Genomic DNA, 13,856 nt, shown 5'->3' with positions numbered 1-13,856 from the left:
GCCTTTAGCATTTTATTGTCATTTTTTCCTGGGAGGTGGGGAATCAGAGTGTTCTGTGGTTCATTTCCAGGTAGCAACTTGCTTGGAGTCACCTTGCTTTGAAGTACAGCAAAGATCCTTGCACAAATAATGATTATTTTGTGTCATTTGGCTTCAGTGCTCAAAAATGTTTCTGTGTAAGTCTACTGTGCCAGTACTGGTGTCATTTCAAGATGTAATTTAATGCGAGATGCTGCGACTGTGTTGTAGGCAAAACAAACCTTTATCCTCATTTGCCTCTGTTTCTGGTCACATGGTTTGACTACTCCTCATTCCCTCCATGAAAAAATAGATGTGACAGAGAATGAAACCAGTTTAAGAAAATACAGATAAGTTTCTGCAGTGTTTTTAAGTACAAATGGCTCCTGGGAGAACCTGACCATTAAGGAACGGTGTTCAAGTGTGTGTGGCACAGAGAACCTTCCTGCGAGAAGGAAAGGGAGAGAACCAACCCAGATAGGAAGAAAGGAGAATAAGAGAGGCGGGAATTGGGGAGAGGACCTTCCCTTTTGCTGAGCAGGAGCTATTGGATGCACCCAGCTGTCTGCACATTTTGAAAAATATATTTAATGGAAACTTGGACTCATGAGTACACTTTCATTAGAAAGGCAGAGTTGCTTATTTATTAAGATTTTGGACTAATGTAAGCATTCAAGTAGATTTTCAGCTTTATTTATTTATATTTTAATGGAGTGAAGCAATTGCAACATTTTAGCTAGGTTTTTATTACAGAAATCATTTTGATATATCAGAAGAGATAAATGCACTGCTCTATAATAATTTCACAGTTTGTTGCATGTTTTTAATGTTATCTCAGAAATATTAGGTGATACGTAATCTAACTTAATTTTGTGAATGAAAATTTTGCAGGAGCTAATTGTTACAGTTTCTTCTCTTTGACTTTCAAGAGACAACTTGCAGGGTGGCGGCAGAGCTCTGCTGAAGTTGATGGTGCCTCAGGCAGTGAAGAGGGTCTGCCTAATTAGATCTGTCTGAAATAACTAGTGTCTTCCAAAAATGTGTAGGCGGAATGTAAATTAAATCAATAACCTGAAAAAATGTTGTGTGTACTCCCTTCAGAAGGGAAATAATTAAGATAGTGTGAAGGTTCAGTAAGGAACAGCTTGTGGCCCGTTCTATTAGCACACTTGTTACCTAATTTGCTGCATAGGGATGAAGCAGGATGCATGGGAGTCATCCTAACTGTGAGATTTCCATTTCTAAACTCAGGAAGCATAAAGGAATGTGCTCCTTATGGACCCTCCTCAGAATCTGGGCTTGGGTGAAGGATTTGGGGAACTTGCTCTGACCTCAGTCTGAGTTTTGCCCGGCATGTGTCACATAAATTTGGTATAACTTTTGTGCCCCCCACAATGTGACTTTAGCCTCCCAGTGCATGTTTGGAAGTTTCCAAATCTGAATTTGAAAAAACGCCTTTTTTCTGCATTCTAAAATGCGGGTTTGAAATACAGAATTATGTAGAATTGTTCTTATTTTTGTAACTGAAAATGCTTTTTCTGTGTGTATAGTTATATATATATATATATATATATATTACTTACTATGGGCTCTTTCAAGTTGGAATTTCATGTTGTGTTAGTACAGGAATACTGTTCCTCCTCATTGCGGATCACATTCAGCAGTACCTGTAAGAGTAAGTTTGAGGAATATTTTTTCTGTGAATGAAATACTCTGTATTCCACATGAAGGCAAGCATGGGATCCTTCTAGCATGTTTTCACACGGCCTGTGAAGTTTCCACATGAATCTGTGTGGGAACTGTTGACCCACCTGTGCTGAGTCCTGTGTGTGCCACTGGTCTTTTTTGTTATGTAGCAGTAAAGCCCAGAACCCTTTGCTATGCTGTGAAAATGCACCTTTTTCCAGAGCCATGCATATGAACCCTTTGAATGAAGAACACCCTTTTACTGGTTCTCTTTAATTACAGCTTCACGTGTGAAATTGCATTGACATGTGCAAGGATGCAATAAACCAGAAACAAACCCAGAAACAAAAACCAGACTCTGGATGTCTTGAATGACTTAATGTAGCACTTCATCAGAGCTCACTGTCCAGAGGAGAGTAAACAGAAACTATTTTTGAAGTGACAGGCCAGAGTAAAATGGTCTAACATTCTTCATTTTACTGATGCATCGCGTGGAGGTCCAGAAGCCACATTAGAGAACTGTAATCCTTCATCAGAGCATTTGTTTGGTTGCCTAACATCTGTGGATTGTTAAGATAAGTTATTACACAGACCTGCTTTAGTTTAGATTAGTTTGGACCACATCCCAGTATTTTCAATCAGGATATAGTTCTTGCATGCTGCTAAATTGCTTGCTCCACATACTTCTCTAAAAATGTTTTTCAATATACAGTTTTGTCACTGAAACTCTTCTGTCACCTCAATTTTTGATTTTTTTTTAATTTCCCCTCTTAAAGAAGAGCTTTTATTTTTATTCCTTTTGGACCAAATAGATCTCAAGGCATCTGTAGCATTTTTTAATTCCTGAAGAGATTCCTAAACAGGGATGGTAGTATAGCTTCTATGTGAGTATAATACGGATTTCCTATGTGTATAATCTGTGGTGACTGGTACGTATTGTGTCCGAGATGCCGAGTTTAAAAATAGCTGTAAGAAAATGGGTATGTATTTACTTGTCTAGTATTTCTTCTTTCAGTATTCTGTATTTTTCAGAGTCTCTTTGTGCATTAGCTATTCTTATTTGTTTGTATCTCATAATATTTGCATAAAATTAATTACAGTATCAAATGTGATTATGTAAATTAACAGTATTTTCTTGAATTTTATTACATAATTTATGCATACTTAAAAATATTGAATACATTAAGTTGTAAAGGAAGTATGTTACTGGGCTTGCATACATACATATGTATGCAATTTAATTAGGATCATTTACTTTTAATTTAGTATACCTTATCCTTTAAACAAACTCTAGTTAACTCTAGATTAATTTTTTATTAACACTTTTTCAACGTTTCTTGGAAACTGATAAAATGCAGGTAATGACATTCTTTGTTACTGACTTTGGTTTATAGCATTGACATAGATTTTATACACAGACACATTTGCATGCATACTCTTGCTGTCTAATACTCTAACTAAACTAACAACTGTGGCAGATCCTATAAAAGTATTTTAAAATGTGGCTTCTTTTCCTTTTAGTCTTGCTGGCTTTTTTGAATACCTGTAATAATAATCTGATCGACTAAAAGTCTGTTCTATTTAGAACAGGTGGTCTCATAAACTTAATTGCTGGTTTTTGAGGTGGACTAGATGGAATAAATTAGATGTTTTGGAATAAAGGGCTTTTTTGTTGTTGGGTTTTTTTTATTTTTAAGGTCTAGCATTTATCTCTGTCAAAGATTCTGTTTCTATTATCCTACTGAGTGTTATTTGTTTTCATCATGATATGTTTATTCCCCTGCTGGAATAACTGTAGCTTTTGATAAAGGTTGGGTCTTTTTTAATTAATGTATTAGTAGATACTTTCTTTTCCTTCTTAAATAGAAGAAATAGAACAGTCATCTTTTGATAAAATCAGCAATCCTGACAGAGGGTAAAGAGTTGGATGTCTTCTCTGTGTGGTTTGGTCAAACAGTGCAGAAATGCTCTTGGAAGTTCTGATGTAGTTTTCAGACCTAAAAAGATAGTCTATTCTAGAGTGTTTTAAATAAATGTTAATTATTTTAAATATGTACAATGCCTAAAGTTTTCATTGTGCCTTGTAAGCCACTACCTCCACAGGCCAGAGACCAAGAGAGCTCAGTAACAAAATTTTGTCCTGTTTCAATTTCTTCCATGAAGTGTTTTTTTCCTCTTTTTTCTTAATTTTAAGCACTGTATAATTTTGTGACTGTTACATCATTCCTGTATTGAATTACAAAATAATTCAAGCATATTTTTCCTTCCAACTTTTGTCATCCTTCTTAGCCTCATTGCAATTTTACCCGTTCCTATATACATTCCATATTAAATTAAGAGATTTTCTTTACCATTTTCCTTAATAATAATCAGCTTTATTTCCTCTCATCTCTATTTTTATTTCTGGCAAAAATCCTCTCTCTTCTAGTTTTTCTTCTTTTGGAAAACCGTTTTTTCCTTTGTCTTAATTTTTTTAATTTTCACATAGTTTAGTCTTGATTGCGATTTATTTTTTTCTGGTGAGTTGCTCCTGTACATAAGACTGTCTCTACAGTATACAGGCTGGAAACATAAAGTCTTGCTTTAATGTGTGTGCTCCTGTGTATCTGTGTGTAAGAAATTAACTCCCACATTTTTAAAAAAAAATCCTAGGCACCACAGTCTATGCACACAGCTCAACTCTGATTAACAGGGACACAGGTTTGTTAACTTATTATTTGCAGCTATAACTCAGAGAGATAATGATGATAATTTGCAAGTAGTACAAAATATGGTACTTTTGCATTCTTTTCATTGGTGTATTTAGTTTTCTGTTAAGAGTTCTTACAGTTTTACTTTACACCTCTAAGTAGTTGCAGTAGGTGTAGCTGAAATCATCCAAGGTACATAATGAATTTATTTGCAGGATAATGTGGAGTTATTTAATGTGAGAGAATTTAGTCACAAGAAAATACTGTGTCAGTTTTGTGACTACGGATGTTGGGCGTTAGCTGGGTAGGACACTGCCCCCTGAGGTGCAAGTCCTGTTTACAGTCTGGTGGGCTCGTCTGTCCTGACAGTGATCCACACCAGTGGAAAAAACCCAACCCACCCCCCGCTGCATCCAACCCCCAACAAGCACTGGTCACGTTGTTGGTGTCTGTTCAGAGGAGAACTAGGGCTGGGCTGAGGGAGGATTGCCACAGGTAGGACAGATGTATATTGACAACACATTTTGGAGAAGCTCGCATGTGCCTGTAGGATGCTTGGCTCTAGCCGGTGGAGCAGCATGTTCTGGGTCCTGTCATGAGCACCAGCCTCACTAGTTCAGAGAGCCAGGGGTCCTACCTGCTCTGCAGTAGTGAGCGTGCATTCCACGCTCTGGGAGGTAGCTGCACTGACTCTTCTTGTTGTCTTCAACTAGGTTATGTGGGTATGCAATTTATGTCGAAAGCAGCAAGAAATCCTAACGAAGTCCGGAGCGTGGTTTTTTGGAAGTGGACCACAGCCCTCGCCCAGTCAGGACGGAACGCTGAGTGATACGGCAACTGGCGCAAGCTCGGATGCACCGCGAGAAAAGAAAGCAAGACTTCAAGAGCGATCGAGGTCACAGACTCCTTTAAGTACAGCAGCTGCCTCATCACAGGAAATCTCTTCCAGTGCGCAACCCGACCGCAGGAAAGGAGCAGAAGTGTCGCAGCCAGCGATGGGCCTGGACCAAAAGCAAGCTTCAAGGTCTAGAAGTGAACCTCCAAAAGAGAGGTAATACTTTCTGTCTAGATAGAGCCTACCATTATAAATGCTAGTTCACTGGACCTTCTATATGTTTTCTACTATGCAAAAACAAAAAGTAAATTTACTGACCAGGGAAGGATAAATTTTTGCTGGCAAATACATCATCTATTTTGGTATGTGCAACAAAAACAAGGAAAAAATGTATTTTATGGATATTCCCATATAATTCAATGCATTTTGGTGTACACTTTTAATATAGAGTTGTAGGTCACTTTTAATTTTAAATTTGACTGGTATTTTAAAGTATTAAACAAAGAGCAAGCCTTTAGATTTCTTGAATTTTTAAAGCAACACTTTTCTGAAAAATCCACACCTAAGCAATCAGAAAACACCCTGTGGAATTCTTTCAGATAACCTTACGTTTTATCTCTTCATCAATGATATATCCAACTTTATTGTTAAAAATAATACAGTTAAAAGACCTCATTTACATGTGCGAAGTTAACATTCACGTAGAACAGCAGTAGTACTATCTTGAATTCAGAGCAAGCTTTTTGAAGGAATAAAGCAACCAGAAGCAAACTTTTTAAAGTGAGAAAATGAGGTAATTCCTGAGCTGCATTCCATGTGATGAATGGCTTGAGGAACAGCAAATCAAGAGAGGCTAATGCTGTGAAACAGTTTCTGTTCTTTTGACTGATGGCAGAGCAGTTGAGGAGGAAGCCTGTGACAACAAAACAGGTGTCTGCCATAGAGGATTCTTCAGATTCTGGTCAGAATGGTTGATGATTTTTTTTTTTTCCCCTAGCTTTTGGAGCTGAAAATGGATGATGAGCAGTGGCTAGTAACTTACTGTGTGGGTGAGATCAGTCTGGGTTTAACTGTATCAAATTCAGATTAATGTTCTGCATATGTATTGGGTAAATGAACACGATGCCCTCCCCTAATTCTGTTGAATTTTGTACCCCAAAACAGGGAAGGACCCCAGACCAGTTGTAATTTTCAGGGCAGCAAAACACTTTATATTTCTGCTTTGCTGCCCCAAAGTGAGATGTTCATATTAATTATACAAAATAAGTGTTCTTTACTTGTCACTGAGAATTTTAAATTAATTTCTAAGCGTTCTGATTGAAGACCATCTATAATAAGCGCAGGTCCCATTAATTGCCAAAAACTCAGGAGGAATGGGAGATGGAGGGAAAAAAAGGAAGAGACAGGAGCTTAATGTGGATGATGTCCAAATTCGTTCTTTGTGAGAGTCTTTGATATGTAATCCAAAGATGTGTCAGTTGTGGAAGATTCAGTGCCACAAAACAAAGTCCTAGTGCCTTTGTCCCAGTGTGCATTTTTCTCAAGTATGCTGTAGAGTGTGTTCATCCTTCTTCAAAATCAATGGATTCATATGTGAACTGCTAAATGTAAGGGCAACTGGAATGATGAGAGAAATAAAAATATCCAGCACATGGGAATTTTAGGATTATTTGGCTTGCTTATTTTCCCAAAGCAGAATATGAAAGAGGGGAAAAAAAAATCATGCAGCCTCATTATTTATTGTTTTCTACTTGTGTCTGCATAGAGAAATTAACTTATCCTCTTTTATTACTGGAGAAAGGAATACCATTTAATTTATCTCAAGGAATCAATTTGCTTTCCTTTACATGCTTATGAAATGGGCAGTGCTTTTTAGAGTTTCAACAAGATAAATCAAACTAGTTTAAATATTATTTCTGGATATATTATCTTCTGCATTTTTTAAATATCTATATTACTTCTTTCTGTAATATTATTGTGGTAGATGCTCCATTTGGTGGTATTTATATCTATGCTGTCAGGGCACTTGAAGTGAATTGTGCGGTTAGTCTCTAACTCCCACGACTGCTGCCAGAAAAATGGAGAACAAACTCCAGTACTCTGTCATAATGCTGCAGTTACTACAAAGACAACTCTGGGTCTTCTTACGTGGGGAAATTATCTCTATCCATGTCAATTTTTTTTTTTTTTTTTTTTTTAAACTCATTAACTGGACCATTCATAATTTATATTTTTGTGGACTCTGGAAGTTGTTTACTATTGGAAAATAAAATTAAGATGGAAGGATTAATAGATTTAATTTATGTTTAAACAGTATTTTTTGTTTTGCCATAGATTATCCTGGCTTTGAATTTGTTTTCCATAACTGTATGCAAGTATTTCTATTTTCCATTCAATTCTTCATATTGATGTACTCCCTTTCATTGTAGGAAGAAGGCAGTATTGGTTTCTGACCAGAATGGCAAAGGTGTAAAGAGTGAGCGTAAGCGTGTGCCAAAATCCTCACTTCAAAAAGAAGGACCAACAGATGACAGGGAGCGTAAAGAGCGGCATGAAGGTAGAAGGCTGGAGAAAGGCAAGTCACAGGATTACCCAGACTTGCCAGAGAAACTTGAGGAGGGCAAAGTGCCTGATGATGAAAAACAAAGGAAGGAAGATGAATATCATACCCGTTACAGGAGTGACCCCAATCTGGCAAGATATCCTGTAAAACCACACCCTGAGGAGCAGCAGATGCGCATGCACGCCAAAGTTTCTAAAGCACGACATGAGAGAAGACACAGTGATGTAGCTTTGCCACACACAGAAATGGAGGAAGCGGAGGTACCTGAGAATAAATTAGGAAAACGCTCACAATTACAGGGAACTCAGGACAGAAAATCTCTTGTGGAAACTCAGAGGTCGTACTCTATAGACAGAACAGGTGATGTAAGAATTTCTGTTTCTAAACAATTAACTAATCATAGCCTACCAACTCCCAGGCATAGTCCAGTTCCTATAGAACACGTAGAATACAAGAACCACGATTCCTTTATAAAACAGAGCCGCCTTGATCCTAGCTCTGCTATTCTCATGCGAAAAGCAAAGCGGGAGAAAATGGAGACCATGCTAAGGAATGATTCCCTTAGCTCTGACCAGTCGGAATCAGTGCGGCCATCCCCTCCAAAGCCTCATAGAGCAAAAAGAGGCGGAAAGAAAAGGCAGATGTCAGTTAGTAGCTCAGAGGAAGAAGGGGCATCAACACCAGAATATACTAGCTGTGAAGATGTGGAGATAGAAAGTGAAAGTGTCAGTGAAAAAGGTAAGGACTTTTCTGTATATTATGCACATGGCCATGATTTGGGGGAAAAAAAAAAAATCTGTATTTTTCTCTCTCTTTTCCTCTTTTTAATCATACACTTTTCCCCCCTTGCCTGTCTTTTTTTGCCAACTGAGAAGTGTCTTATACATGGTTACATTTGCTTTACAATGTTTCCTTTTACATTCTTAGATGAGGTGGTTACAGGTAGCGTCAGCTGATGAGTTTCCTTTTCATTCTCTTCCCTCTTTCACCTGGAACTGGCAGAATTCAAAGGTTCTAGTCTACTCTCTTGATGATATCTGTACTCCTTTGGTCATTACTTCATTCTTTTGTCTGTATGTAGAACAGTTTTCTGTGGATGGATTGAAGTGAAAAGCGAGTTCTGTAACAATCAGAGGAGACCATTATAAAGCATCAAAAGACATGCAATTTTTTACTACACTTAATAAAATATCAAAAATCTGCCAGAGTTCATTGTTACTAAGGACAGGTATATATGGGGAAAGGGAGTGTTATGTAGAAAAGAAATGAGAATTGACAAAGTTCTTGTCTAGATGAATTTTCTCTTGAGCTCAGATATGTGTTTAAAATCTGTCTTCAGTTTGTCTTCATCTGTTGATGGTAACACTGAGTAGCAAGGAGTAAGTTGTAGTACACTGTGTGCTTTTAAAAAAAAGCTTTTCTTCTGGCTGAAGAACTTAATCACGTTTAGGAACAGTGAACAGATAAAATAAGAACTGTCAGAAAAGACTGGGGCAGAACTTAGCAACAGTCTTATAATCCTACTTTGTCTTCAGGTGACCGTACAGTAAGCTGAAAGCTTTTTGTGTCTTTGGAAGTAGCTTTTAGCTCCTTAGTTTAACTCTCTGTGTTTGTACCTTGAAAGTTTCTTGCTGGTATTCATACTGAAAATGCCAAAGGCTTGTCTACATTGTCTTTTAGTTCCTGGTACTGTTTCCTGACATGTCTGTTATTTGTATATGCTAACCTGTCGGTCTGTCTTTATCTGATGTTGTGGTCTCCTATTATCACCTCAAGCTCCAGGGATAGCAAAGATAGCAGATTTCTCTCCTATCTCATCTGAATAACTGCTTGTTTTAACTTTCTAAGCGTGAGCTTTTCCATTTTAAATATGGAAACTTGCTTTTCTGCTCATTTCTAAGGAGGAGTGGTGATCACACTCTGAAATTTTATTCCATATTCCACTCAAATATAAAAGAAATCTCACTTATTTGACTGAATTTTGTCAAATACTGTAGTGTATCACACAGAGATTTGAACAGTTTCCAACCTTGTCATGCTCAAAACCCAAATGGAGAAAGCCCTGAGCAATCTGTTGACACTTTTGAGGAAGGGTGTTTGAACTAGGGACTTACAGAGGTCCATTCCAGTCTCAACTATTTTGTCTTTCTAAGACAATACATCTCTTTCCCTTATTTTATGGCAATGTTTTAAGATGACGTTTGGATTTGTGTAATTTCCCCTGAGTCCATCTGTTGGTAGTAGAAGTCAGTAATATAGCATTTCCTTTCCATCTTTGTCTTTTGCTTTCCTTATGTTTATCATTTTGAGGTTGCTTATGAAGTAGAATTTCCTATAATCAGGGTAGTTTATTCCTATGAACTAACTGAAAGGCTGTTGTTATATAAGTCAAGTCCAGGCTGAAAGTTACTGATAGTGATATAATTATGTTGATATAGTTTGTGTTATAATAGTCTTTCATAACTAAAATCTTTCAGTAGCTGCTTTCAGGCTCATGCTTTCAGGCTCAGCTTCTGACCAGTTTCCCAGTGTATTGTTAAAACATTAAGGCTTGGATTTTTTTTTTTTCCTTTAGTGTTATGAATTCCAGAGAATTTTAGATGTTGATAAAGGCTTATGTTCTCAGTGACTGAATCAAGTTCTTGGTTACCTCCTAGACACATGTTTAGGGTCCCTCTTTACAGGGTGGAGACTTTGGTTTGTATCATATCAGAGTGCTACCTCACTGTATTTGAATAAAAATTACTGATAGGAGTATGTTAGGGACCTGTCTGACCACTGACCTCCACGTACATGATTTACATTATTGAGCATTCCTTGGGACTTTGTATCTAATTTTCAGCATAAATATGTGTATGTGTGTGTGTGTGCATGTGTGTGGTGGGGTATTTAATGCATTAATTACCATTGCATTAGAGTTATATTTATTAATTTATATAGCTATGATATTTAGCTTTTTTTTTTTTTTTTTTTTTTTGCCTGATTTTCAATATGACTTTTTCATAACAAAGATTGTAAATGGAAAGCCTGTGAAGATGAGGGTTTATAGCCCATAAAGAAGGGAAAGGAAATGTGAATACAAATGAGAAAGCAGAACCTTTTCTGATAGTAAACTATCCAATTATTTTTACAGTTGCATTTTCATCAGTACTTGAAATACTCTGGAGTATTTTATAAAAATAGATGGAAAGGCAGGAGATTTTATTACCTAATAAAATATTTTAGAAATCCCCCAGCACTCTAAAAGCATATATGCTACAGTAATAAAAGGATTTAGCTTTAAAGATATATATATATATATATATATATATATATATATAAAATTTTTAAAATGCTGCTATTATAACCCTGGTCATAATCCCATTCTTTGCAGTTTAACAGCATTGTTACAAACAGAATTTCACTAAAATTTACTCAGTTCTTTGCTTTTAACTTGGGAGAGATACTGCACAGTATCAAAGTTATAGTGCTTTACTTTATAAGCCCAGGAGGGTCTGGAAACCATCCCCTCTTATCTAAATGTCAGCTCAGTCAGAAACCTGGTGCCAAAGTAATATAGATGGAGCCAGAAATTTTGAATGGCCCTATTAAAAAAACCCCCAAGTTCTTAACATTAATGTTTGCATTTGGTGAGTGCCAATATGAAATGATCTGCAACTAAGTAATAAAGATGTACTATTTTCAGTTCTATGTTGAACAAATAAAATAGAAATGTGAGAAACAGCTTACAGAGATGTTTAAAAGCAAATAATGCCCCAGAGAAAGACACAGTACAGGTAGAGTGGATGAGATTGTATTGAAAATCAATAGCCAGAAATGTCGTATAAAGCAGATACTGTGTTTTAGCATTTGCATTTCCTAGAAACAGAGTAGTATTCCATTACACTACCTTCTGAGTCAAAAAAGCCTTCAAAAAAGCAACCTAATTTATCTAGTACATCCCCTGGTAATCATTTAATGTAATCATTTAATACGTATTTCTTCAAAATTATTCAAAAATATGCAGAAACACTGGGAGATACTTTCTTTCCAAAAAATAAATTTCTTTTAAAATCCACTGGGATTTTCCTTCTTTGCTGGAGGATCCAAAGATTTATGACAAATTGTTTCCATGATGGATTAAATCTAGAGAAAGAGTTCTTTACAGTGTCCAAAAATAATAATTGATGGATGTCATCTCAAATTCTTATTAAATTATCTACACCCTTTACAGGATGCTACAGATTGCTGATAATAATTTTCATTCTATTATTAAGAGAGGCTGTAGAACTCCTTTTTCTGAAATCTCTAATAGTTGAAAAATAGGTGGACTGAGTTTCCAGTGAAGTCCTGGCAAGGTGAAAGGAATCCTTGTAGAAGGATGTAGGCTTAAATTGCATTCGTACTTGCTTTGAAGACAAGTAACAGAGTAACATAAACCAGACTATTAAAAATTAAATCCAGACTTCATTTTAAAAGTACCAGTTTCTGTCTACTGCCATCCAGTAAAAAATGCAAATTATATTTGGCCTACGTTTCAGAAAAAGTATTTTCTTTGAAGTTGAAAAATAAGAATTTGTGTAGAACTAGTAGGTTTGTATCCAGATGAGGGTGTATAAAAGTTATTATATCCATTGCTGGATACAAAAGATACTCCAGAATTTGTCATGCAAACTTTGAAACTGGAAGATAAAATATTGTTGGAAACTGGAGCAATGTTGAGGAGGTACTGCTCCAGCGCTTTTATGTAAAAAAAAATATAATGCTAATGATTTTACATTTTGCATACTTATTGTTCATATTTGCCTAAATGTGTATTTTGTTCACGCACTTCAGGCTTGATATTACAACTAATACTCACAAATTTGTAGTAAAATGTTGAAAACCTAAGTAAAACTCTCTCTGTATACTTGCTAATGGATTTATTTGGGAGTGAGGAGAACATGATAGAATTGTCGCCTTCTTTAAAAAATAAACTCCTGAAATAGCCTTCTGTTTTCCTTCAGTGAAGATGTGATTTTTTTTCATTCATTATGCCTTTCTTGCAGTATTGTGAGGAACAGGGGAACCCAATTTAATTTAATTTCATTCTTATGACATTAATTTCTGGTTAGAAGATGTTGTGGGCAGGGATCTTGCTGTTTTCTTGGTTTATTCCCAGGTGTGCAGCAGGGGGTTGTGAGCAGGAGGAGAGGACGTGGAGGTCAGGAGCAGAAAGGGATGCTGTGGTTTGCTGACAAATATGGCAGTGCTGGCTCAGCTCAAGGAGGAAAGGATCTGGCGCCTTCCTCCGTTGTTTTCAGGTGTTTCCATGGTCCCTTTGGGTTCTTGTCCTTGGGAGTGCTCCCAGGGGAAGGAGAGAATAAATAATATTCTTGCCCAACGATTTGTTCCAGGCTCTGTAAGCATTGTTGACAGGGAAGGTACCTTGGGGTCTAGGAGAGAAACCACACATGTGCAGTAGAGCCTATAAAGGAACCAAAAGAAAACATCAGGAAGGGGCTGTAGAGAAGAGGAGGCTGGTTGTGAAGGGTTTTTAGTTAAACTTTTTGACTGAGGTATTTTCAGTCTGGAATGTAGGCAAGTCAAATTGTACTGTAACATCTGCTAGCATATTTTAACATCTGTTTGTGTGGAGAGTTGGGCATAGAGTTTTAAAACTGGAGCAGAATTTGTTTAAAAGTGCAGCTGAGATTTAACTTAGTCTAAATTAAAATACCCTTCCTAAGAAGATTGCTGCTTTTAGAAACTAGTTCAGATTTATCTTCTGGTCCTAGTGCAGTAATTTAGACCTACATCTGATTCAGATTTTAATGGAAATATCATTTAAAGTTACTCTAGTTTCAGTTTTGTTCATTGCTAATATTATTCAATGTTATCAGAATTCATTGCTTTTGAGCAGCTGAAATTATTTACGGTGCTTATGGAGCTGTAAATAAGTGCTTGTTAAATTAGAGTTGGGCAGTAAAAAGTCTGGGTTTTGTATATGAAATTATTTAAAGTATATGCACATACAAGTGAGATGAGCTAAACATGAGTGGAAGGGAAAATGTCAAATTGTTTCCAAGATATCCTGCATTTCAGA

The 13,856-nt window shown here is 36.5% G+C and overlaps 1 protein-coding gene across 1 annotated transcript in view; it reads left to right on the top strand.

The window, feature by feature from the left end:
* RIMS1 (regulating synaptic membrane exocytosis 1) overlaps nucleotides 1-13,856 on the top strand; it is a 299,234-nt gene that overhangs the window by 140,400 nt on the left and 144,978 nt on the right. The window contains exons 4-5 of the mRNA XM_058419952.1: nucleotides 5,108-5,445; nucleotides 7,659-8,530. Of these exons, the coding sequence (XP_058275935.1) occupies nucleotides 5,108-5,445; nucleotides 7,659-8,530 (1,210 nt within the window). The remainder of the gene's footprint in view (nucleotides 1-5,107; nucleotides 5,446-7,658; nucleotides 8,531-13,856) is intronic.

The sequence above is a fragment of the Hirundo rustica genome, chromosome 3 (genome assembly GCF_015227805.2).
Source record: "Hirundo rustica isolate bHirRus1 chromosome 3, bHirRus1.pri.v3, whole genome shotgun sequence".
Lineage (NCBI taxonomy): Eukaryota > Metazoa > Chordata > Aves > Passeriformes > Hirundinidae > Hirundo > Hirundo rustica.
The sequence above is the reverse complement of the archived record's forward strand: the minus strand, read 5'-3'. Positions and strand labels throughout refer to the sequence as shown.